Consider the following 24,155-nt stretch of genomic DNA (forward strand, 5'->3'; position numbering starts at 1 on the left):
CAAGACCTAGGGGAAGGCCTAGCTCAGTGGGGTCCAGGACCTCGGGTGAGGTCTAGAGCTCTGTCCATCACGCCCTGGGTGGCAGCCCAGCCTCTGGGAGCAGCATGGATATATTTGAGAAGCACGTATCCAGAGCCAGGCAAGGGGTTCCTGAAGGCGGAGGAGGCTGCCGTGGATCTCTGCAGCCAGCACTGGCTCAGTCCTCCTTCCCTTACCTGGGCCTTCCTGGACCCTCAGCAGCCCCATCCACCCATCCCCAGGACTCACCTGGGGGGCGGCAGGATGAGGCCAAGGGTGCGGTAGAGCACAGCACCAATCACAAAGTAGGAGGACTCATCGGGGTCTGCTGGGAGGAGGCGCTGGTGGGAGTGGCCCGGGCCAGGGGGCACCGTTCCTGGGCCCCTCCCCCTGCCAGGGCTGCCTGCTGCCCCAGATGTGGCTGGCTTCCCTGGGGAGGAGAGGCTGAGCACCTCCTTGGGCAGGAAGAGGCGGTCCTCTGAGTGCCGCACCCAGTCCTTCATGCCCCGGCGGCCCCGCATGGGGAACGTGATGTCGCTGGACACAGCTGAGACGGGCTCTCGCTGAATGCTGATCACTGCAGTGGGAGAAGGATGGGCAGAGACAGACAGAGGGGCAGAGGCAAAGGGTGGCAGACCAGGGGAAGAGATAGATGTAAGGGAAACACGTACCAGGAAAGGAAGATGAGGACACCGAAGTTGGTACAAACACAGAGACAGAGAGATGTACACAGAGAAACAGACCACACAGAGAAGAAGGAGAGGGTGGAATGTGGAGAGAAAGACACAAATATGGGGTTAGGTAGAGGAAAGACGGAACCTCCTGAGTTCTGGCACATTCAGGACCCCCTCCCCTGCCTGCCTCCTTCTACCTAGATTGTCCGTGACAATCAGAGAGCTCTGGAAGGCCTTGAGAGCATCGCCCACCAGGTGAATGAAGTCCTCCACGACACGGAGCAGGTGCACAGAGCCAGGGGACACCTGGGGACAGAGAGTGTGTAAGGGTCCAAGGCAGGGTGGGTCACGGGAGGAGAAGCTGGCAGCTGTGCCCCGCACCTGCTGAGCATCGTCCCACTTCTCCTTGTTTTCCGCATCCACCATGAAGCTCACCACCTGGAAGAAGCGCTGGGGAGAGAGCAATGAGTGGCAGGGGGTCCTAGCCCCAGGGAACAGGGGATTTCCCCCACTACAGCCAAACTTGCTGCCTCTGCAGCAGACTCTGCCTAGGGGCCTGGCCTCCCCCTTCAGTCTGGGCCTTCTCCACCCTCCGCCCTCCTTCCTCCTAGGCGGTACCTGCACATCATCAGCTGAGGGCACGTAGGTGGCCCTCTTAAAGGTGTCAGTGACATTCCTCAGAATGTCCACAGAGAAGAGCAGGTCCCCACTATAGTAGGTGCGCCGGGCCAGTAGCTCCTGCAGGCTGCGCACCACCTGTGACATGCCCTCGCCCGCCAGCATGCGCTGCCCCTTGGCCAGGTGCTCCCTAAGCTGTAGGTGATGAGGGGGCCACAGTCACTGAAGTGTCAGGAGCTGGAACCAGACCCTGGCCCATCCCACTCCAGTCCACCCACTGCTTGCATCCACGGGGAGAGAAAGGGGGAAAGGGTCAAAGAGGCTCAAAGGGGCGCACAGGGGAGACAGAATCCGAGAAAGAGACTCATAAAGACAGAGAGAATCCCAAAGGGTACTTTAAAAAAGACTGAAATAGAAACACCTAGAGAAAAAAAGGTGTTCAGATGTACATATGAAAGATATAAGCACAGTATGGGAACAGGGTACCTCCCCATCCCAAAGGGGTCATGTGTAATGAGTGTGTATGTGTGGGCGCGCGCGCGCACACACACACACACATTCTCTTTCTCTCTTTCTCTCACTCTCTCTCAACACAAGCTCTAAATGCATTCACACAATTAATACCCAGTTACAGTCAAACATGTACACATATTTGCTGACACTGCTCTTACCCTACGACTGGCCCTGGGCTGGGCGCTGGGGACACAAAACTAAATTCAATGTTTCCCCTGCCTTCCAGGAGGCCCCAGTCTAGCAGCACACACAGATACTTGGATGAGCACCTAATGACTGAGGAGCTCATTCTGCAGGAGTGCAGAGGTAGGCACCAGGGATAAAAGAAGACACTTGAGAGTCAGGCCTTGAGGTATGAGTAGGAGTTTGCCAGACAAGGAGAGGCACAGCCAGGCAGAAGTGGGCACAGCATATGCCAAGGCACGTGGGAATGAGTGAGAATCACGCTCCCTCCACCCCTTAGCAGAGTCTGAGACAGATTCTGCGGTGCCCCAGCCCAGCAGGGCGCACTCACTGACAGATACAGGTAGCGGTACTCATGGGAGATGCAGCGAGCAAAGCTGGGCAGCCCCCAGTATGCCACGCCTTGGGCACTGAGGAGACAGCGGCGGCTGGCAGACCCTGCAGGGCAATAGGACAGAGGTCTGGGCATGGGCACTGAGCTCTCACCCACACTCCTCCACACCTCAGAGAGGCTGGAGGTGCAGAAGGGGGGCAATGAGAAGGGGGGGCAATGAGAATGAACGGGGAAAGCCACCTGCCCCTTACCTGAGGCATTCGGGGGGCACTTGTTGTAGATGATCTCACCAGCAGCTGCCTTCTTCCACGTCATCAGCATCACGTACTCATCCCTGCACATCTCGTGGAAGGCTGTGGGTGCAGGAGTAAGGCTCAGCTGGGCCCGTACATGGGGCCCCCAGCCCCCAGGGTCATTAGGGCAGTACCTGGACACCTCTTCTCACTACAAGGCTTCACCTCCTCTCCGGTGCCCTCGCAGGGGTAGCCCTGCGTGCCCGTGGCCTGGCACATGCGGAAGCGGCGCTGCCAGCCTGTGTCACATGTCTTAGAGCACAGGCTCCATGCATTCCATGGCCCCCACTTGCTATCAGTGGCTGTGGGAGAGGGGAGGCATGAGTGGGCCCAGGTGCCCCCATGGCCAGAGCTGCCACCTGCCACCCCTGGGCCAAGCACTCACCTGGGCACTCGAGGTTGCTGCACTCCCGGGTGTCAGTGAGGGCACCCGTGCATGTGGCCCAGGCTGGGCCCGCCACACTGCACTTCCGGCTGCGCTGCTGGGTCCCATTGGCACAGGACGTGGAGCATGGGCCCCAGGGACCCCATTCTAGCCACTGGCCTTCCACTGCATGGGGAGACACAAGCAGGGGTGGCTGTTGAGCAGGATGTGTGAGGGCTGGTGGTGTGGAGCACCAGAGGGAGACCCAGAGCCTGCTAGGCATTCAGATTTGAGCCAGGCCAGACCCACTGGAGTGGGGAGGGGAGGGGGTTATGAGGGAGGCTGGAGTGAGCAGGTAGTGCCTGGGCCTTATGCTGCCTGCCTGCCACCAGTTCCAGAAATACAGGACATCTCTCCTCTTAGCACCAGGCACAACTCACTTCTGGCTAAGGGAAGGGGCTGCAGGGGTGTCTTCTGATCTTTGCCAGTACTTCAGCCGAACTTTGTGTCCTCTCACAGTCCAGCTGGCCATGCACCAAAATGCAAGGGCAGCCCACGACTTGGAGAAAGAGTGGTCCCCTTTTGATGGAGTCACAGGGTACTAACTCAAGTCAGGGCTAGGGGGTCACCTCGCACACAGGCAGGCATACTTCTCCAGTCTCCCCATGCTTGGTCAAAGTTTACGGGGCTCCCAGGGGCAGGTCACTGGACCTGATTGCCTCCCCAGGTCTCCCAACCCCCCACCGGGCTGGCCAGCGCCCTCATGGAAGCCCACGGGCGCTACTGACCCGGGCAGGCAGCCATACTGCAGAGCTTAGTCTGCAGCTCGGGACCCTCGCAGGCCTTGCCGCCGTGCTGTGGGGGCACGCAGGTCCGCATCCGGCTCCGGGACCCCCGCCCGCAGCTGCGGGAGCACAGGCTCCAGGACCCCCACTCCTCCCACACGCCGTGCACTGCAAGGAAGCACGTGGCCGGTGGCTGGGCGGCACCATGGCCCCGCCCACCACCAGAGCCTGCCCATCCGCCCACCAATCAGGAGCTCCGCAGCTCTGCGGCTGCTCCTCATTGGCTCTGCCCCGGGTTCTGTTGACAGGGGGATCTCCCAGGGCCCCGCCAAGGCACGACCCTTCGAAGGGATGTGCAAGACCAAGGCTTCTGGTCCTAATTCACATAGGATAGCCCCTGTGGACGCCTGGACAAGGAGGCCAGGACCAACAGAGGAGGAGAACCAGGGGTCCTCTCCTGAGGGCACAGGAAAATTCAGGAAAGGACCCAGGATCCACGCCATTCCACCCCTCCCCACCCCACCCCTAGACCCAGAGCCTCAATACAACACAGCAGTCCGGGGGCAAGAGAAGTGCCCTTCCCAGCCCCAAGCGCAAAGACACACAAATAAACATGAACCTCTACACAGACACTGACACACCGAGCTCACACTCTGGAACACAGCTTTGCCCCAGGGCTTTGCAAACTCCTGCCACACCCCCAGGTACCAAGAGCCCTTCCCAGGTAGGCCCTGCTCTAAATCCACAATACCACTGGCATGGCCTAGGCCCCACTTCACCCCCTCACGGAGCAAGGAGCAGGACTGGCTGAGGCTGCCCTGCCCTTACTGTCTCAAGCAAGCACATGCATTTCCTTAACAACTACACACTCAACTGAGGGAGGCTTGGGGGAGGCTCCCTGGAGAGGGGGAGTCCAAAGGAGGGAGGGGAAGGTCAGGGAAGTGGCATTTGTCTTAGATCTTGAAGGATAGGCTGAATTTGAATAGCCAAGGTGGGGGAGGAAGGATAGGACAAGAATCAGCAAATGCAGGGAGGTGGGAAAGTGCGCAAGCTACCGATATGGCCAGAGCGGAGTGGGTAAAAACATGAGCCTTGGTTACCAGGATGCAGGCATTGGGGGAATGATGTGCCCAGAACCGGACCCAGTAGCATGGGCCCTGGTCTGATCCATCTGTGCCCCCAGTGCCCTGCGCCAGGCTGGCATGGTGCACAGTTGGGCATGGTGTGGGGAGCAGCCACATTTATTGAATGAAAGGAGGAGGCAACTAACCATTTTGGAGATTAATCTGCCCGAGTACCAGGCAGGACCTAACCCTGCAGGCAGATGGGGTGGGGAGGAGGATGGGCCTACCTGGGCAGGTGGCTGAATTGTTGCAGGGCCGGGTCTCCCGCAGGGGCCCGCTGCACAGGGTCCCATAGGGGGAGGACACGCAGGAGCGGGTCCGCACCTGCAGACCCTGCCCACACGTCAGGGAACACACGCTCCACGGGGACCACTCCTCAGCCGCCGGGTCGCCTACGAGAGAGGGACAGCGTCGGCGGCAGGGGGCACCTCCCAAGCACTCAGTCTCATAGGGATAGGGGGAGCGGCAGTAAGGTGGGGGCAGGCATCAGAGGGATCCTCCTACCCTGACCCCAAGTAACAGACTCTTCAGGAGGCCACCCAGCCCTTCCCACAAGCTTCATGTGGCACAGATGCGACTGAACTCCAGGACAGAGACAGACAGGCACACACCAAGCACACATGCCACCAGACACACACAGTCGGGCCCCCGCCGCAGAGGAAGGGAGGCGGGCCCGAGTTACCTGTCTGTGCCATGTATAGCCCAGGCTCATCTGCAGACCTCGGCCACTGGGTTTTCACTTTCGGTTCCTCTTCCGGCTCCTCACCTGGAACACGGAGGTGGTGGCAGGGGCTCAGCAAAGGCCAGCTAGGTCCTGCCACAGTGGCACAGTGAAGGCAGCCTTGCTTGCCCTCCGCCTGAGGGCCTGGAACCAACTGCACGATGCTCTCTCAGGATCACATCCTGCCCTCGGTCCCACCACTACTGCTTCAGACAAGGAAACTTAGGTTCAGAAGGCTACACAGGACTAGCCCCTGGCCTCACAGTCATCTTTTCCACCTCTTGCCTCAGCCAGATGTGGGGGAGATTTAAGGGGCACGGCCACCCACATGAAAAAGCTCTGGGAACGCTTCTGTGCCAAGTGCAGCCCATACCCCTCTCCTTTAGTCCTCTCACTGGAAAGAAGAACCATCATCTCTGTTTACAGATAAGGAAACTGAGGGCTAGAAAGGGGAAGTGCCTTGTCCAAGAGCACACAGCTGCATTTGCTCCTCCACTGGACTGACTTCTAGGGACTGAAGAAACATCCAAGCTGAGCTGCGGCAACCCTGGCCCCGAGCCTATCTCTGAGATACAGTTCATGCTCCTCAAGCAGCACTGGACTATGACCTGGAGGCACAGGTCAGAATGCCACCCCATGAGACCCAAGGGGCCTAGGGCAGGTGCCCACATGCAACAGACCTTTCTCCTGCTGGCCCTGAGGCCAGGAGAGCAGCAGGTGCTTGAGGAGGCCAGGCTACCTTCACCCTGGCCTCACCAGGCTCTCAGCTGTCCTCATTTATGTGTCTGGTCTAGGCCTTGGAAGCACTACTAGCCCTGGTGGCTTCCATTCTCCAAAGCCTGGCCCTCCTGCACAGACATGCGCTCATCAGGGCCCTCTCTCACAATGGGGTGTCAGGGAGGGGCAGACATGGGCGCAGAAGGGAAAGGCCCAGCAGCCTCTGCATGAGCAGGTGGGACTGGAAGAGCCTTTGAGGATGGGCTCACCCCACGCTGTCCCCAGAGTATTAGGTGCTCCTCTCCCCCACCTCCAGGCTCCTTCCTAATCCTAAAAGCCGGCAGCACGTGACAGGCGCTCTGAGTGTGAAGAGAGCCACCAGGGCTGCCTCTTCCTGCCCCCTGCTGCCCAGCCCAGGCACAGCAGCCGAGAGGAAGCTCTTTCTCACCAAGCATGAGGAGCTGCCACCCTGAGCAAACCCGCTGCCTGGGGGCTCGGAACTGCCATCCAGCTCAGCCTCTGGTCTCATCCACTCTGGGGCCTTTCCCTCCACGTCAGTCACCAGCCCCAGGGCCTGAGCCACACGGTCCCTGAAATTTCTCCATCTCTGAAACCTGGACTCCCAGAAGAGCTTTGGAGTGAGTTAACCCTGGATCCCAAACGGGGTGTTGACACTGACCAGCTGCGTGGCCTCAGGCAGGTCTCTTCACCTCTCTGACCCTGCTTTATCCTCTGGAGAACAACATTCATTATACTCCGTCCCCAGGACTCGTGAGGACCCCCTGCCAGGAGGGCCCTGAACCCCTCAGCCCCTTGCTTGGCACACGGCAAGAACTCAGAAGACAGTCGCTCTCGTTTATTTTTATCATCTCCCTTCTCTTCACAGCCTCCACCCCTTCCAGCCCCTCGTGTGCTACCCAAGCCTACTCCCTCTGAATAGCATCTGCAGTTCCACTTGGCCCCTGCCTCTCTTGGGACCACAGAGGAGGTGGCAGGGCCAGGCGTGCCAGCTCCTCGATCCCCTCCCCCAGCCTTCCGTCATGCCCGCTCAGCCGTCCCCAGCCCTGGAGCCTTGTGACAAGCTACCCTCTCCACGCCCACCCCCAGGCTGCTGAAGAAATCTATGGCTGTGCCAACTGGCACCGTGACAGCTTCAGGGGCTCCACATCCGCTGGGCACCCGGGGCTTCTCAGTGGCCCTTCTTGGCTCCATTCCCTCCTCATTCCCCACCGCGGCCATACTGCACCTTGTCCTCTCTCCTCAAGCCCATCTCTGCCCACTCTCTCAGCGATGACCTCGACATCGGGAGCCCCCAACTTCTTGCCCAGCCTCTCCAACTACCAACTTCCCTGCAGCCCTTCTCCCCACAAAGGCCAGCTCTGTGGCCTGGGCCTGCATCCCCCTCCTCCTGCCTTCAGGAGGGCTCCACCCATTATCCCCTCTCATCAGCACCCATCAGCATTCTCCCCTTGCAGCAGCCCAGGAACGGATCCAGGCCTCCTCCCTTCTTGGACAGGCCCTGCTCTGACCCTCTGCTTCCCACCATCAGTGACTGGTCCGCAGCCGGCACTCTGGTTTTTCACCTGACACACCACTTCCTGGCTCAAATGTCACCTCCCCTGTTAATCCACTGCAGTCTGGCTTCTGCCCACATCTCTCTGCTGAACGTGCTCTTGATAAAGTCATCAGCGCCCTCTGTGTTGCTAAATCCTGTGGACACTTTGCAGACCTGGTCTTGCTTCACCCCTCAGCAGCATTTGGTCCTGTTGACTCGTCCTGCCTTGAAGCACTCTCCTGGTTTCCCACCTCTCTAGCTACTCTGTCCCCATCTCCTTGAGTGGTCTATTTTCCTGCTGTTTCCCATATCAGGAGTCCATGCTTTGTCCTGTTTTCACTGCAAGCGCTCCCCGCAGGCTTAATTAACCCCCTCTGAACCAATGCTCCCAAATCATCATCCCCCGGCCCTGCCTTTCCTGTGCTCCACTCCTGGATATCCTCCTGCCTCCTGAGCAGTTCTCCTGACCATCAAATTCAGCATGTCCAAGAGGCCCCTCTCAAACTTCTACCTGCTTGTTTCCCCACCCTCTTTGCCTAGAAAACTCCTACTTGACCTTCAAAACCCACCTCAAATGACTTCTCATCTATGGAGACTTCCATATTGTCAACTCCCGAGGCAGAGTCGGCCACCCGCTCTTCTATGTGCCCTCTCATCACAGATGGGTCCATCTTCTGACTGTCAGAAATACCCCCCAATCTCTACCATAAGCCCGCTGAGGGAAGGCTGAGTCCTCTCCTCCACCCCCAGGGAATGCCAGCACAAAACTCAGCCCAGCGAAATACCAAGAAATAAGCACCAATGAATACATTGTTCCCAGTTTCCCCCACAATGGGGCTCACGGGGAATGGTCATTTGTAATCCTGACTCCCCATGCAAAGTATGAGCTCCTTCCCACAGCACCAGCATTCAGATTTGATATGCCAGCCTGCATCAAAGGGACCACTAAGACAGGCTCAAAGACACAGCTTCTGGCCCCTATTTATTCACGAACACTTTGGAGGTGCAAATCCAACTAAGAGTCCTCCCATCCAGCTCCTGTGTGGGCTTCCTGCCCATCATCATGTCTGGGGCATCTACCAGTCTGGCATCCAGTGCCCACCAAATGTGGACACGTGAGAGACCAGCCTGACCTGCTTGTCGGGGACTCACACCGCTTCCTGTGGTCCCTGCTCCTCTTCTAACCGCTCACGGACCATCTGCTGGCCAGCCCCACAATGTCACAGGAGGGGCAGGGCGAGCAGGGAGCAGGTGGCGGTCAGTGGTTTCCAGAATCCACCCTATTTGAGAATCAGAACATGTCCGAGGTTCAGCTTTTGGATCCCTTTTCTGGCCTCCTGAGCTGGGCCAGAGAGGGGAAGGTACAAGCCCAGGGCCACACAACCAAGCCCTACACTGCCGGCCCGCCCCTCCATTCCCACCCATCCCACTCAGAGGAGAGGACAGGCCAGCAATTTATCCCCACACAGGGGAGGCTGGTTCTCCCTGGACGGGGAAGAAGACAGGTAAGAGCAGAGGTATCATCTACTGAAACACACACTTAGGCAGCACACACTGTGTGCAGGCCCCAGCCAGCCCTGAGGCCAGAGCAGGCTAAGCCACAAGGAAGCTGAGCCAGGCAGGGTCCAAGAGGACAGGAGGGGCCCCCAGAAGGGACGTGAGTACCCCGAGAACTCCCGAGTGTTCCACCCAGTGAGCTCAGCGGCTTGTGGGCCAGGTGCCCCAAGGCCTGCAGTCCTGCAATCTATCAGCTTTCCCATCGGGTTGCCAGTCGTGGGCACAGATGTGCTACCTGGGACAGGCTTCCTCACTTGACCACCTGATGACTTCATAACTGTTCTGTTCTGAATAAGGCAACGTTTACTAAACAACTCCTACACGCCAGTCACTATGCACTCGGCATCACCCCATTTCATCCTCATCAGGGCTGGTTTCCCCCATTTTACTAAAGAGAAAGAAGGCTCCAAGGTCTCACATTGGAGAGAGCCTGAGGTGGGATTCAAACCCAGGCCTGCCTGACTCCAGAGGCCGTGCTTTTTCCACTGTACTGCACTGGCTCTGACAAAATGCCACTCAACTTGGACCTCCTTGGAGACACCTTCCCTAATTTGCATGGGACCCCAAGTCACTCCCCGCCTCCATCTAAGCCCCTAGTCCTCGCCCCTCTTATCCTGTTTTCGTGCTACTGTCTAATTGCTCCTTTGCACACCTGCTCCCCTTTCCCCTGACATAAGCCTGATTCTCCTCTGTGTAACCTCCAAAGTGAGCCTTGGGGATCCCAGCCTCAACCACACCACTCCCAGCTGAGGAAATCTTCAGTGGCTCCTCCACTGCTACAGCCAGTGTGAAACTCTGAGCCTGGCATGCTCCGGCCCCTGCTGACCTGTCCAATCCTGGTTCCCTCACCCCACTGGGCAGCCAAACACACTGCAAACCCGTATGGACCTGTGGGAAGGGCACAGATTCTGGAGCCAGACACATGTGGGTTTGATTGACAGCTCTGCCACCGTCTTGCTGTGTACCCTTGGGCAAGGCACCTCACCTCTCTGAGCTTCAGATTCTTCAACTGAAGGTAAGGAGGACCCTTCCTACCACATAGCTTCATTGTGAGAATTCAGTGAAACCAGAGATGTGGACTGCCTGGAGCACAATCCACTCTCAATGAAAAGGAGATGTCAGCTGAATGCGGTGGCTCACCCCTGCAGTCTCAGCACTTTGGGAGGCCGAGGAGAGTGGATTGTTTGAGCCCAGGAATTCAAGATTACCCTTGGAAACATGGTGAAACCTCATCTTTACAAAGAAATACAAAAAAATTAGCTGGGCTTGGTGGCATGTGCCTGTAGTCCCAGCTAGTTGGGAAGCTGAGATGGGAGGATTGTTTAAGGCCATGAGTTCGAGGCTGCAGTAAGCCATGATTGTGCCACTGCACTCCAGTCTGGAAGACAGAGGAGGCCCTGTCTCAGAAAAAGAAAGAAAGAAAAAGAACAAAAAAGAAAAAGAAAAGGAGATATCACCACTTTTAATTATCCCTAGAATGTACAAATGCTTTCCTCCCTACACACATCTGCTAACACTATTCCCTGCCCTTGAAATACCCTTCCCTCTATTGTAATCTGCCAAAATCAATCTACATGTCAGTTGCCACCTCCTCCAGGAAGCCTTCCTAGACTGACAATACCGGGGTTTGGATATGTTGGTCCCCTTTTCTATGGCCTAGTCCCCAGGTCACCTTCTTCTATAGCTGTGAGGATCCTGGGCTCATCCCTTCTGTGGTCCCTGAGGAGGGGTCTCAGTCTCCCATGCCACTCTCTTGCCCAGAGGGCCTAGCTTCCGGGAAGACAGGCATTCAGCAAACATGGGCCAGATATTGCTGGGAGTTCCTCCACCCCAACCACACAGAGGACCCTCTTGCCTCACCCCTGGTGCCAGCAGGCGGGGTAAGCACAGGCTCTTTGCCACTTGCACAGGACTGCAGATACCTGCTATGCTGTGCTTCACAGACCCCGCCCCCCAAACTCCACACAGTCCTGTGCCCTCAGCCTACTATGGTATGAATGTGTTAAAAATAACCACAATAATCATCACTTCCATGGGGAGAGAGCGCTGTGATTTACAAAGCAATCATCCCTTCCCGGGGCTCCCTGCTTCCTCCCTGAGGCTGGCCCCAGAGCCCTGAGCAGGAGCTGACTGATCCCCCTGACATATGCTCTGTCATGTCCCTCCATGGCACCCCATCCCCAGCAGTGCTTCTTGTACCCCACAGTGTATCAGAATCACAGGGCGCAGTGGGGGAAAGAGGTGGCTTTTGAAAGGCACAGGCTCCACCCCTGCAGTCCAGTGAAACTGGGTACCCCTATGAGATCATGTACCTAGCCAGAATGCCAGACCCCTGCCTCCAATAATTCTTCCTCCCCAGGCTGCTGACCTATCTACTCAGCCTCCCATCAGAGATAGCTGGGTCCCTGCCACCTCCCCCATGTGGCCAGAAGCTCCTCGAGAGCAGGGATCGTGTCTGACTCAGCCTGCTTCCCCCGTGACGCCCAGTTTCTTGCTGCCATAAAGCCCTTGGCCAAGAGGATGAGGCCCCAGTGTCCTGGGATGGCAGTCAAAGTCCTGGCCCCGTCTCCCTCCATTAGGGCTACCATCCAGCACCTCCAGTCTCTTTATAGCTCCTACCCCCAGCGTGGTTCACACCTCCACGCCCTTGCACAGGCTGTTTCCTCTACCTCAAAAGCCCTTCCTCCTGAGAGCTTCCCCAAAGCATGGGGCGGAAGATGACTTGGGGTGGCTCACAAATGTGCCATTAAATAACACTGGATCCTAGACTGAGGCTATCAGGCTCTCCCAGGTCTCATCAGTTTGTATGGGATAGTCTGGTTTGTGCCTGTTGTCCTGATGTAATTGATGGTACCCACCTCTTCCCCTTCATAACCTCAGATGTGCCCTAGTTTAGATGATAAATTACATGGTCACTTTAATCCTTCCAACTGCATGAGAAATAAAGCCTGTGCAGTCCCAGACTTTAACACATCCCCAATGTGTGCTAATTCCTCTCTCTAACAAACGGAAAGGTAGGAAAAGCATCTAGCTAGAAGTTAATAATGGTGCTTTGTTTTCACTGTGGTTGTTTCTTTGGATATCTTCTATTTCAGATAAATGATACTCTTTCCATTTAAGATATGAAACTTATTTTTAATATATTAAATTTTAAAAATGATATGATTGAAAAAGAAATTTCACAGGCTAGTGAATTCCTATTCATTCCTTAAAACCCAACTCCAAATCACCTTTACACTACCGTCCTCCCCTCTCTTCCTCTTCCTCTTCCTTTGACATCTGGCAGGGTCACAATCGTACCTATTACACTAAATTATGATGACCCAGCTACTACTTTGTTAGGCATCTACCACGTGCCAGGCACTGAGCACTTACTCTCATCCTCTCACTGAACCCACCCCACAGCTCTGTGGAATAGCTGTCACTACCCTTGCTTTACAGGTGATGAAATAGGGGTGAAGGAACTTATCAACAGTCACTCAGCTAGTCAGTGGTATGGTCCGGAACTGAACCCAGACTGGGCAACTTCAGTCTGTGGCCTTGACCACCACTGTCCTAGTTAGTGCTCTCTCTCCCCCACCAGCGGGCAGACAGTGTGCCCAGCTCACCTCCTATCTCATTCAGAGCCAGCCCTAGGCCTGGCACAAACTCCACTCTGATAAAGACATGAAGATGTGTGTGAGGCATTGGCTGGAACTCAGTCCCTGCTGAGATGTCTGGGGACGTCTGGGCCCCACTCCCCAGCCTACGATAGAGAACACAGAGCTCCCCCAGCACAGATCTGGGCTGGAAGGACCTTCCAGGAAACACCACCACCGTGTGTGCTGGGTCTCCCCGCCCCCACTCTGCCTCCTCACTGCCTGAGCCTCCAACAGGCAGGGAAGGTCCCCACTTCCTGCTGCCAGACCAGGATGGCCAAAAGAGAGCAGCAGGGTCTGAGCGCTGGGAAGGAAATGCCAGTCTCAGGACAGGGCTGGGCAAATCAGAGGCAGCCTCCTAGAGGGGACAGGGCTTGAGCAGTGCTTAGAAGGAGGCAGGAGTTCTGGAAAACCAAGGGCAAAGACCATTCCAGGGGAGGAGTCTCGGTTGAAAGCGTCGGGGAAAATTTGGAAGAAGGCTGAAAAGCAGGTGTTAGCTAAGTCCCTGGTGGGCCTTGAACACCAGGCTGAGGAGTTTGGGTAACACTGGGGATTTGCTGGGGACTGGATCAGGGAGTGACACACAGATAACTGGGGGTTCTGAGGCCCCAAGATGGGCAGCACCTCGACCAAGTCACAGAGCAGCAGTGGCAGGGTGGGGGTTTGAGCCCACTCTTGCCTCCCAGGAGACCCCAGGTTCACCTGGTGGCCACACCCCAAGAATGGAGCCTGGTGATGGGGAGGGCGAGCCTGCAGCAAGCAGCCAGGGGCAGGCCAGTGCCCACAGGGGAGGTAGGGATTGTGGCCAAGGAGAGAGGCGTGCATGAGGTGGGGTTCTTTCTCCCAAGTGTCACTGGGCACAGCCATTCCCACTGCCCAATGCCTCCTCAGGATTAGAGGGTCAGTGGGCAGGAACTGCAGGCTGGCACCAGCCCTCAGGGCTGAGCCCTGCAGCTGGCACTACCTCTGCAGCCCACCTTCCAGCCCTGGCCTCACCCAGCCTCCGTGTCAGTCCTCCACCAAGCTCCTTCCTGCCTGCCTTTCTTTTCTTCCTTTCCCCCCACTTAACAGATTGCGGCAGCAAGATGGCACAAATTTATGGCTCAACTCACCAAAAATAACAAGAGATCTATCAAAGGCAGTTTGCGTGAAATTAACAGGCGCCTGTACCCTCTTGTCAAACTCACTCGGCTCTGAGGCGTCCCAGGCACTCCGCCCAGTCACTGCCCACCAGCCCCCAGCCCAGTGCTCTTCCGGTACCAGTCCAAGCCCACCCTGCTAGGCCTTGCTGTGGATTCCCCTCAGCGGTGTCCCAGAGTGGATGAACACAGCTTCCCTGCCCTGGTGCCTGGGAGAGGGGCCAGGACAAGGGTCTCACCCTTCCTGTTCACTACCATCCCCACGAATCTTGCTCTCAGTCTGGCAGCTGCAGGTGCCAGTCCATTCTCCTGAAGCCCAGTGGGGAGGAGACAAGGGAAGAAATGGAGGGGACCAAAGGCTTGGCAAAGGTGGTGCTGCCACAAGGCACAGACGGTGCCACGGACTCTCAGACATGCCCTGACATGTGGAATAAACAGTCATGTGCCCCCTGTGTCTCGCACCAGAAAGGTTGGGCAGGAGGGAGGAGATGGCAGAATAGAAGAACTTCCTGCCTGCCAAGGGAGGGGAAGGGGCTGTGCCAGCCCAGCTCTGGGCACCAGTGTGCCATGTGAGCCCCCTTATGACAACTGATGCCACACCATCCCATGCCAACTCCCTACAGGGGCCCTCCCTGAAAAGCAACCCCAAGGAAACATGCCAAGTAGGACAAGGGGCAAGAGCAGAGGTCAGGCTTGGGAACAGCTGGGAGCCCTAGCTCAGGGCTCCCTGCTCAAAGAGACACCTGGCCTCATGCCCAGGAATAATCAGGCATCCAATCTCCACCCATCTCTAGCCCCAGAGGCCTCTGCAGAGGTTCTGATGATGGTGCCTTTCCCATCGCCGGCCCTCTCTGATCCCCAAAGACACCCCAGCTACCAACCAACTCCTGCTTCCGGCTTCAACCAAGCCCAGCTGGCTGCTCCTGGCTCTGTGCTCCACATGGCAGCCTGCCCAGATGGTGCCCGCCCATGAGGGCAGAGCCTTGCTCCGTCCACTGCAGATCACTGGGCCGATGGACCGCAGGGAAAGCCAGACAAAAGAACCCGCCTGCAGCTGAGCACGATGGGGGAGACCCCCACAGAGTGACAGGCAGTGGTGGCCATGCAGGAAGAGCCATAAACCTCCTGATATACGCCTGGCGTTCTCCGCCGATGTTCAACAAAGAAGCGAAATTCAATTTCTTCCTACAGGCACTAAATCCCAGGCCAGCCTCCGGGGCCTGTAACCTGCCCGCGGCCTGGCTGTCACTCGGACGGCTTCATTGACCGCCGTTAGAGGCCAGGCTAGCCTGGGAGAGAGGCCACAGCAAGGACACTGGGCACTTGCTGTGGATGGGCACGATGCCAGATGTCTCATTGGAGAGGCCAAGAAGGCCCCCATCCAAAGTACTGGGTCAGGCTACTTTCAAGATGACTACCCCCTCTAATTAATTCAGGGATACCTCCCCATTCTACAAAGAAATCATTGCCCACCATAAATAAAGGGATCAACTCAAGGTAACAGTCAAAGGTAGAGGCCAACTCCAGGGCTCTAGCCAGCAAAGCAGGGCTGGGGACAGGCTGCACTCCTCCAGTGCTCCTAGCAGCCCTCACACGATACTCCGTCTCCTTGTAAACACTCTCCCAGTGAAATCCAGATGCCCTTTCCATCCTCTATCCCTGCATCCTTGATCCTCATGAGGATAGGCCAGCACCTGTTATACCAAATGGGGAAACTGAGGCCCAGAGAGAGGAGAGGCCTCCTGTCGGTACCAGAGCTGCAGAACAGACCCCAGACCTGCCTCCTTCCCATCCCCATGTCATCAGTCCCTGTTCCCTTCAGGTCTCCTGGTCAGTCCCCGGCCCAGCACTGTTCAGCGGGCACACAGGATCCAGCTGAGGCCCTCAGGCCCTTGAAGCTGCAGGAAGCAGGGTCTGCAGAAGGCAGCCTCGGCTGAGGGAGTTGGGGTGGGAGTGGGAGCAGGCAGGACTCAAGGGCTCGCAGAGCTTTTGCCCAGTCAGCAGGAAGCTCTAGCAGCTGGCGGCCTCAGTCCCAGAAGACATGGGCCCTGAGGGGGGAGACAGGGGACACCGGGAGCTGAGCCAGCCCAACCCTCCAAGGCAGCCTGGAAGCTCAGGCCTCTTCACCTAGGCACACTCTTCCTTGCCTCTCTCTGCCCTGACCCTGGGGCAACTGCCAAAACTCACTGACCTGTGTGGACAGGAATGCATCCCTGTTCCCTGCCTACTCCAGCCTCCAGGCAAACTTGTCAACTTGCAGCACCAGGGCCTGCCACGATCACTCCCAGCCTTGGGCCTTTGTGCACGCTTCTTCCTCTGCTTACAATGCCCTCATCTCACTTCTGCTTGTCCTTCAGGTCTCTGTTCCTGCATTACTTCCTTCAGGGAGCCTCTCCTGCCTGCCCAGTTAGGAGGTCCCTCCCTGGGTTTATATATCACCCTGCATTCTCTGATCTGTGCCCCCACTCTTCTAGCCAGTCTGCAAACTCTTCAAGAGTGAGGTCTCACTGCCATGCATTTTGGTGACTGCAACATTTGGTCAAGGCTCAGCAGAAGGGTGACATCAGTGAACAGCTACATGCATGGCCAAGGATCTGCCAGGATGGACACCAAGGACACTGTCAGCCCCTGCAGACCCCGCCCCACCCAGGCCCTGCTCAGACTCACCATATCTCATCTCGGTTGTGAATAGATCATTGCTGCTCCCCGAGTGCAAATCGGCCTCAGCAGGTGGGGCTGGGCCCCCGGGCACCAGGGCATTGGACAGGGTGTGGGCAGCAGGAGGGCCTGGAGATGTGGTGGTGGCAGAGCCGGCCCCCGCCTCTCCAGGGCAGCTGCAGCCTGGCTGAGCAAAGCCGCAGGCCCTGCCGGCAGCGCGGCCACACTCCTCACTCCAGCGGCAGAGCACACCACAGGTGAACTGGCTGGAGTTGTTGTTGTTGATGAGCAAGACCTCGACAAAGCGGAAGGCTAGGGCAGCAGGCGCCAGCAGGCGCGGGGCCTCGGAGGGCTCAGCCGACAGGCACAGCTGTACAAAGTTCTTGTCGAAGTGCAGGAACGTAAAGGGGCCCGAGCCGCTGCACAGCTCCAACCCCGCTGCCGCCTCCGCCTCCTCCTCCTCTGGCCGCCCCACCTCTGACTCCGCCTGGGCCACTGCCTCCTCGGAGCTAGGCCGCAGGCAGGTAAAGTTGACCAGGTAGTGGTCCAGGGGCAGCAGGCGGGGGGCAAAGTGTGCGCACACCTGCTCCTGGCGGTTGAAGCGCAGGTAGAGGGAGTACTTGGTGGGGTCAGGGTTCTCCAGGGTCCAGGAGCAGCCCGAGGCGATGGTAGGAAAGAGGTCCTGCAGCGAGAAGGCCCCGTAGAGCACACCCGAGGCCAGGGCAGAGCAGGCACTGGGGGCGGGGTCGAAGGCGGCGGCCAGGCGCAGGGACAGAATCACAGACAGTAAGAGGGGACAGGCTGGGGTCATCCTATGTCCCTTGCCCTGTGGAGAGAGACAGTGGTCAGTGGGCCCCCAGCACAGCCAGCATGGGCTCTGAACCTCCTATGGTGAGCTGTGGAGTGGGCCTCATAGTTAAGACCATGGTCTTTCGAGGAGTGTCACCCAGGTCCACCTGTGTGAACTTAGACAAGGGACTTGACCTCTCTGAGCCTCAGTTTCCTTACCTGTAAAATGGACCAATGATAGTACCTATCTCACAGGTTTCCTACAAGGGTAAAATGAGATAAGTAAGGGAAAGGACTTGGGAGAGTGCCTGGAATCTTGTGAACCCTGAAGAAATAGTAGCTGTTGTTGCCATTGTTCTGTTTCCTCAGAGTCAGCCCATCAACTACAAGCATATTTGCCTGACATTCAGATCCAAGCCCCAGCCCCACCATCCAACCTGTATTCTCCATAACTGTTGCTCTCAGTCCCAGTGTGTCATGATCAGCTGTGAGGCATGTCACACGTAACCTGCGGTAATTGTCAAAGCGGTGATGTTTGACTACGATTTGCTTTTTTATAAATTAAGAGCAATTTGAGGTTATTCCTGGAACAATGTCATTCTCACTTGCTTTACTGAGAGGGAGAGAAAGGGGCGGAGTTACAGCCAGTGTGCCAGGAACTGTGCACAACCTGAGCCATGCCCACAGGAGCGCACTGTCAGTGTGGATGTCATGTGTATCACTGCCGTGGATTTCCTGGTTGGAACAAGGGGGAGAGGCACCAAGCAAGGGGACTATGGGCTTGAGCCCCAACCCAGCCAGCCGCCTGCTGGCTGGGTGACCCTCATGAACCTCAGTTTTCTCGTCCGTAAAATGGGAGCAGAAATTCCCCCTCTTACTTCCCTCTTTCCCTCCAGCTCCATGGGATTATCTTCCAAGGTCTGGTTCAGGGCCTGCTACCCCCTGCCCTGTGAAGCCACCAGCCAGTCGCGACCTCTCTCCTATACTATTTCCCTAAGACTCGCTCATTCAGCTCATGGGTCTTCCAGTTCCTAAGAGTGGGGACCCGAACTTGTTGATTTCTACCTTCCCTTAAAGTGCTGCACCAAGCTGAGCTCCCAACAGGTGTGAATGTACTCCAGGTGTGGGTGGGCACCTAGGACCCAAGCCCTACCCCTACAGACACACAGAGCAGTCAGGCCAGAGTGGGTAAGGGCTGAGGATGGGGAGAGCTGCAGGTGCCCTCCCACCCATCAGGCCAGGGCTGTGTCACTGCCCACAGCCTGCCCAGCCTCTATCCAACTACCCAGAAAATGGAACCTAGTGCGTGGTCTGAATCAGCCCCACTTCCAATCCTACCCCCCAAGTAATCCACACGGCCTCCCTCCTCCATGCCACAGGATCGCTCACAGCACTGCACGGGCCCCTAGAGCCCAGTTGGTCCACATCAGAGGAGAAAAGATGGGGCTAGGAAAAGGGAGACAACCCACTCCAGATCACACAAAGGTGGCCAGAGGGGACTCAAGCCCAGGATCTGAGGCCCAGCCCAGGCCCTTCTTATTCCACCAGTAGCCTCTGCTCCTTCCCTGTGCTTGCTGCTCAGGCTTCAGGCCAGATGGAGCAGCTATTAGCTCTGGGGACTGAATCAGAAACACAGGACAATTCACAGGTACGGCTAGATTTTCCCAAGACACAGTTGCTCCCAGGGAACAGACTTCCCCTTGGGTCTTTAGGAGTATCAACACTGGGCAGAGGGGGGACAGGATTTAGAACCCTAACTTTCCGGTCCCTGTGCAGCAGCCATGGAGCTCCCCACTGCCCCGGATGCCACATCCCCTCGTGCTATACCTCCAAGCCAGGCCCAAGCAAGCATCTGCCCCTCCCAGTCATACAGGGGCTGGGGGAGATGGTGGAGTAGCTCCAGGAAGACCTACTCACTGCAAAGGAGCCACCTCACCCTCCTCCCAAGACCCGCATGGAGTTATTCGGCAGAAGCCAGACAGGCTGTGCCTCTGCCCCCACCCACCCACCCTCCTCCTTAGAGCTGAAAAAGGGATGAGACCTCTGGTCTTTCCCACCCTACATCATGCCTGTCCCAAACTGCTCAGCCCGCCCCACCTGCTGCAGCACTAGCAAAGCCAGCGGCTGATGATGAGTGACATCCAATCCCCCTGCTGCCCCCAATTATTTTTAAGCAGGCTGCAAAATTCAGGCCATGGCTGCTGCTCAGTGGAGGGGAGGTGGGGGCTCATTATAGCCGGCCTCCCCTCCCCCACTTACAGCAGCTCAGGGAACCTCCCCTCACACACACACCAACACATGTGGGTTTGAACACCCTTGTGCCCTGAGGACACACCAAAGCATGAGTGCACAGACGTTCACAGGAGTTCTGCATACGAACGGATACATATGCACACGGACATGCAGACAGACAGGTGAAACCCACAGATTCATGCTGTCATGTGCACTCAGGAGTGAACACACACACACAGGGGTGTAGAGGCTCACACGTGTACACATGCACAGAGGTGCACACGCATTCTCAAGTGAGAACATACATGAGTATCTGGCCCTCTGAGGCTCGGCATATGACAGCTAAGTGTCAGGCAGGATCCTCTGCGGGGCCTTCCTTTGCGTGTCTGAAGCTGGGGCTCCCTCCCCTACCCCGCTCCTGGGCTGCTGCTCCCTACTCCACAGCCCCGCCCCATCAAGAAGCACAAGGTCCACATCCTTCACAGCCACAGGCTGGCTTCTCCAGAACGGAGCCACTTTTAACCCAACCCAAACCCCCCTCCCCTCAGTCTCCTTCAGACACCTTCACGCTCATTCTGGGATTTCATCCTGGACATGCGCGACCCTCACTGTGTCGGCTGCGGCATAAGACCTTTTGGGGCACCTTTTTGTATCACTCCCCATCATTCAAAATAAGGCAAAGACCCAATTCCAAGCTGGGTCACAGACAGCCACTGGTTCATTAAAGACCCTCCTGCCTGTGTGTAGCCAGGCCTGTCCTCCTGGGAGCACTGACAACCCAGAGGCCTCTCCCGGAGCCACCCCGGGAAGGGGACCTAGAAGGATGATCCTTGTCTCCACAGGCAGCCCAAGTGGCTCTTAGTCATGATTAACCTCCCTGAGCCTCAGTTTCCCTCTCTGTGCAATGCAGACCGTGAGCCTTGCCCTCAGGATGGCAGACACCTCATCAGCCTCCCAACAAGTTCCCAACACAGAGCCTGGCCCACAGCCCTGTCTCCTCTCTGTCTATTCAGGACCTCATAAACGCTATCCTCTTGCCTGCTGAGGTGCAGGGCACTGCCTCTGGGAAGGCTCTTTGGGTTGAACCCTAAGTGGCTTGGCTACCTCCAAACCCAGGAAGACCACAGACCAATCCCTGCACAAGAGTTAGAGAGGAGAGGTACTAAGGTCAGCTCTGAGGAAGAACTTCCTGGGCCAGAGGTGGTTGATAGGAGGATCAAAAGGCCTCCTCCCTGAGAGATGGGTGAGGAGCTGACTGGAGTAGTCTCCCTCTCACTTTTAACCCTACCCAAGACCCCTCCTCTAGGGGGCTGGGGGCTGCCTTCACCACATGCCCCTGACCCCAGCAAGCCCAAGAATCCCACTCTGCCCAAACGCACTCAATCCCCTTTCTTTCAACCCCTCAGGGCTCCCCAGCTTCCCTTCTGCACCAATAAAGGAATTCAAGGCTTTCGGCAGCTGAAAGGGCCAAGGCAATACTGTGGGGTAAGGGGCAGAGCAGCAAGAGAGGGGTGTCTCAGGGCCAGGGCCGGTCGGGGATTCCCGGGATGACTCCCATTTGACGCTGGGTGGCGGGGGAGGGGCGAGCCGGGGGAGGGGGCGCGGCGATGCGCACATCCGTCGCGTTTATCCACCTGGCAGCTCCAATTCGCCTGCCCGTCACTCACCCTCCGCCTCCCGGGCGCTCGCCGCTGGCCCTGCCCAGGCCGCCACGCAGGCGGGGACCCCCATTCGATGCCTTCGGGTCCTCTGCCAGTGCTCGGACCCGAGGACAGGGTCCTCAGGAGCTGCTCTCCCAGAGCTCTGTCGCCCCGGGGGGCGCACACCCTCCATCCTGCCTCCGGAGCTGGGGGACTGGGCCGAGGGGAGGGCGCGACCCCCTCTGTGCAGCCCCGCCGCTCCAACTGCCAGAGAGGGTCGCTCTCTTGGGGGAGGGGGTTCCTCCTTAAGCAGGAAAACGCGGGCAGAACCGGGAGGGGGACAAGGGGCAGCCCTCAGCCCCTGGGGGCGGTGCCGAGCGGGCGGCGGGGGAGGGGGCGGTGACTCAGCCGCCCTCCGCCCGCCTCCCCGGAACTTTGCAGCAGCTGGAGCCGCCGTTGCTACAGGAACCGAATGCTTTTGTTCCCCAATGTCAGGGCTGCCGGGGCAGGCGGGTGACGAGGAGGCTGCCACTCCCCAGTGGGACCCAGGTCCGGCCACACTGCCCAGAGGACTTCCAGCCATCACAGGTTCGAGTCCCCTTCCTCCGCGCCACCTTCTCTTCCCCCAAGCCACTCAGGCCAAAGCCAGGTTTCTTCAAACTCCTCAGGCCCTCAGGCCCGGTGGCCCTGCTAACTCTGACCCGAGGTGAAGGGCCCTGGGAAATTCCTGACGGTGTCTGACCTCCTGGGGGAGGGGAGAGGCTCTTCTATGGCTGAGTGATTTCCCACCTGGCTACCCCTAACAGGCTGCCTGCCTTCTGGGACTCTGACTAGGGTTTCTTCTCTTACTTCTCCCACCTCTGCAGCCTCTACACTTGAACCAAGACCCCAGAGACCTTGGCCTGGCTTTCACTAATACCCCTCTGGCCACAGCTGATTCCAGAGAAATATAGTGGGAAGTTGCAGGACCAAGGAGGAGATGAGGGAAACTGACAGTCACTGGCTCCCCCTGCACCCATACTTTGTGGGGGAAGAGGGGACTGGGGGCTAAAGGTGTTTCTGTCTTTATTATACTGGGGGTTGGAGTGAAGGCACTGGAACCTATTTTTCATTTTTCTCTTTTGGGATTAGGAGTGGAGTGGAGAGGGGCCTGACCTTGGCCTTGAACAGAAACAGCCCCACACCCCTATCATTATTGAACATTGCTAGGTGCCAGACACTCTATACAAACAACCTAACTTCATTCTCCCAACAGCTATATGAGGCAGTGATCAATGACCCATTTTATAGAGGGTCAACTGAGGCTCAGAAAGATTAAGTAGCTTACCCATGTCACATAGCTTTTGAACATAGGTTGTCTGACTGAAAGCTGAGTTCCTAACTACTTACTCAGCTTCATTACCTGGGGGTGGGGAGGGAGGGAGGGATGGGGGCAGAGACCAGATGGAACCTCACTTTGTGTTACAGAAATGCAGACCACGCACGCACACCCCAGACTAGACATGTCCTTTTGAAGAGTGATACAGAAAGGGGGCAGAAGAGAGAGCGGAAGGAGGAGAGAGGGAAGAAGAGGGGAAGATCTCTTGTCTCAATCTTGGTCCAGAGAAGACCCTCCCTAACCTCCCCAGTACCATCACCAGGACATATCCTGCACAGAGTCCACACTGCCCCTCACCCCAGTAGCAGTGCACAGGATACTCCCCAGGTGCTTGCTCTGTCCCAGGGTCAGGTGGATTCCCCCACAACCGACTCCATGCACAAGCCAGGCACAGCCCACCTTTGCCCCCAGCCAGCCCTTACCTCATGGGAAATGCCATGGGGTAGAGGCTCCCTGGCAACACCTGACCAAGCACAAACAAGCCCAATCAGGCGTCCTGGAGCCCGCGGCCAATCCTGCTGGTCTGTGCGTGAAGGCTCAAAGGACTCTTGACTTGCTGCTGGGGTGAGCCCTCCACTCCACCCCAACCCATCCCACCCCCCAGAACATATGGCCTGACAACCAGCAGTGTTTGGGCATGGCTAGCACAAGGAGGCACCTGGCCTGGCCCACCAATCTCCTCTCCCCAGGGACTTCCCAGCGTCAGTCCTGCAGCCACCGCTGATGCTCTGGCTGCGGAAACCCGGGGTTGCCCACGGGAGAAGGGGTGGCGGGTCCCAGGCTTCGGGCAGGGGGCGCCAGAGGACGCCCAGGGACCCGGCCGGCAGCTGGCGAGGCGGGCAGGCAGGCGGCATCTCTCGGCCCGGGCGCCCCTCCCCCCCGCGGACAACAGACCCGTCGCCCGCTCTGCGCGGGCCGTGGCGAGGAGGACTTCCCCCGGCTGTGCCCTCAGACCGAGCTGACTGCGGGAGTGGCCGCCAACTTCACAGCTTACAACCCCCTCCGGATCATGCCGGCCCTGGGGCTGCGGGAGGGTGCGTCTGGTGCCCAGCTCTATGACCAGGGGTGGGAGGATAGGGATGGGGGATGGACAGATAGACTCCGGCCAAAGATGGACACAGGAGTCAGGGATGCGGGTCCAGTCGGGATCTCAGCTGGAGGGGAGGGGGCGCGGAGCAGACACGGGGGACACGGCCCCAATTTCAAGCTGGGGGGAGGGGACTTG

The 24,155-nt window shown here is 57.7% G+C and overlaps 1 protein-coding gene across 7 annotated transcripts in view; it reads right to left on the reverse strand.

Annotated features, from left to right (window-relative positions):
• Positions 1-24,155, reverse strand: part of ADGRB2 (adhesion G protein-coupled receptor B2) — a 37,046-nt gene that overhangs the window by 11,990 nt on the left and 901 nt on the right. For 4 of the 7 annotated variants that reach the window (XM_050794396.1, XM_050794391.1, XM_050794394.1 and 1 more), the window contains exons 2-13: positions 16,901-17,717; positions 5,589-5,672; positions 5,134-5,298; positions 3,786-3,950; positions 3,019-3,183; positions 2,768-2,935; positions 2,592-2,693; positions 2,338-2,444; positions 1,311-1,505; positions 1,074-1,142; positions 890-998; positions 268-595 (exon numbers count right to left, since the gene is read on the reverse strand). In XM_050794396.1, coding sequence (XP_050650353.1) covers positions 268-595; positions 890-998; positions 1,074-1,142; positions 1,311-1,505; positions 2,338-2,444; positions 2,592-2,693; positions 2,768-2,935; positions 3,019-3,183; positions 3,786-3,950; positions 5,134-5,298; positions 5,589-5,672; positions 16,901-17,702 — 2,459 coding nt within the window. In that variant the 5' untranslated portion in view covers positions 17,703-17,717. The remainder of the gene's footprint in view (positions 1-267; positions 596-889; positions 999-1,073; positions 1,143-1,310; positions 1,506-2,337; positions 2,445-2,591; positions 2,694-2,767; positions 2,936-3,018; positions 3,184-3,785; positions 3,951-5,133; positions 5,299-5,588; positions 5,673-16,900; positions 17,718-24,155) is intronic. The other 3 variants (XM_050794405.1, XM_050794397.1, XM_050794403.1) reach the window with 2 other exon arrangements.

Source organism: Macaca thibetana, chromosome 1 (assembly GCF_024542745.1).
Source record: "Macaca thibetana thibetana isolate TM-01 chromosome 1, ASM2454274v1, whole genome shotgun sequence".
Classification (NCBI taxonomy): domain Eukaryota; kingdom Metazoa; phylum Chordata; class Mammalia; order Primates; family Cercopithecidae; genus Macaca; species Macaca thibetana.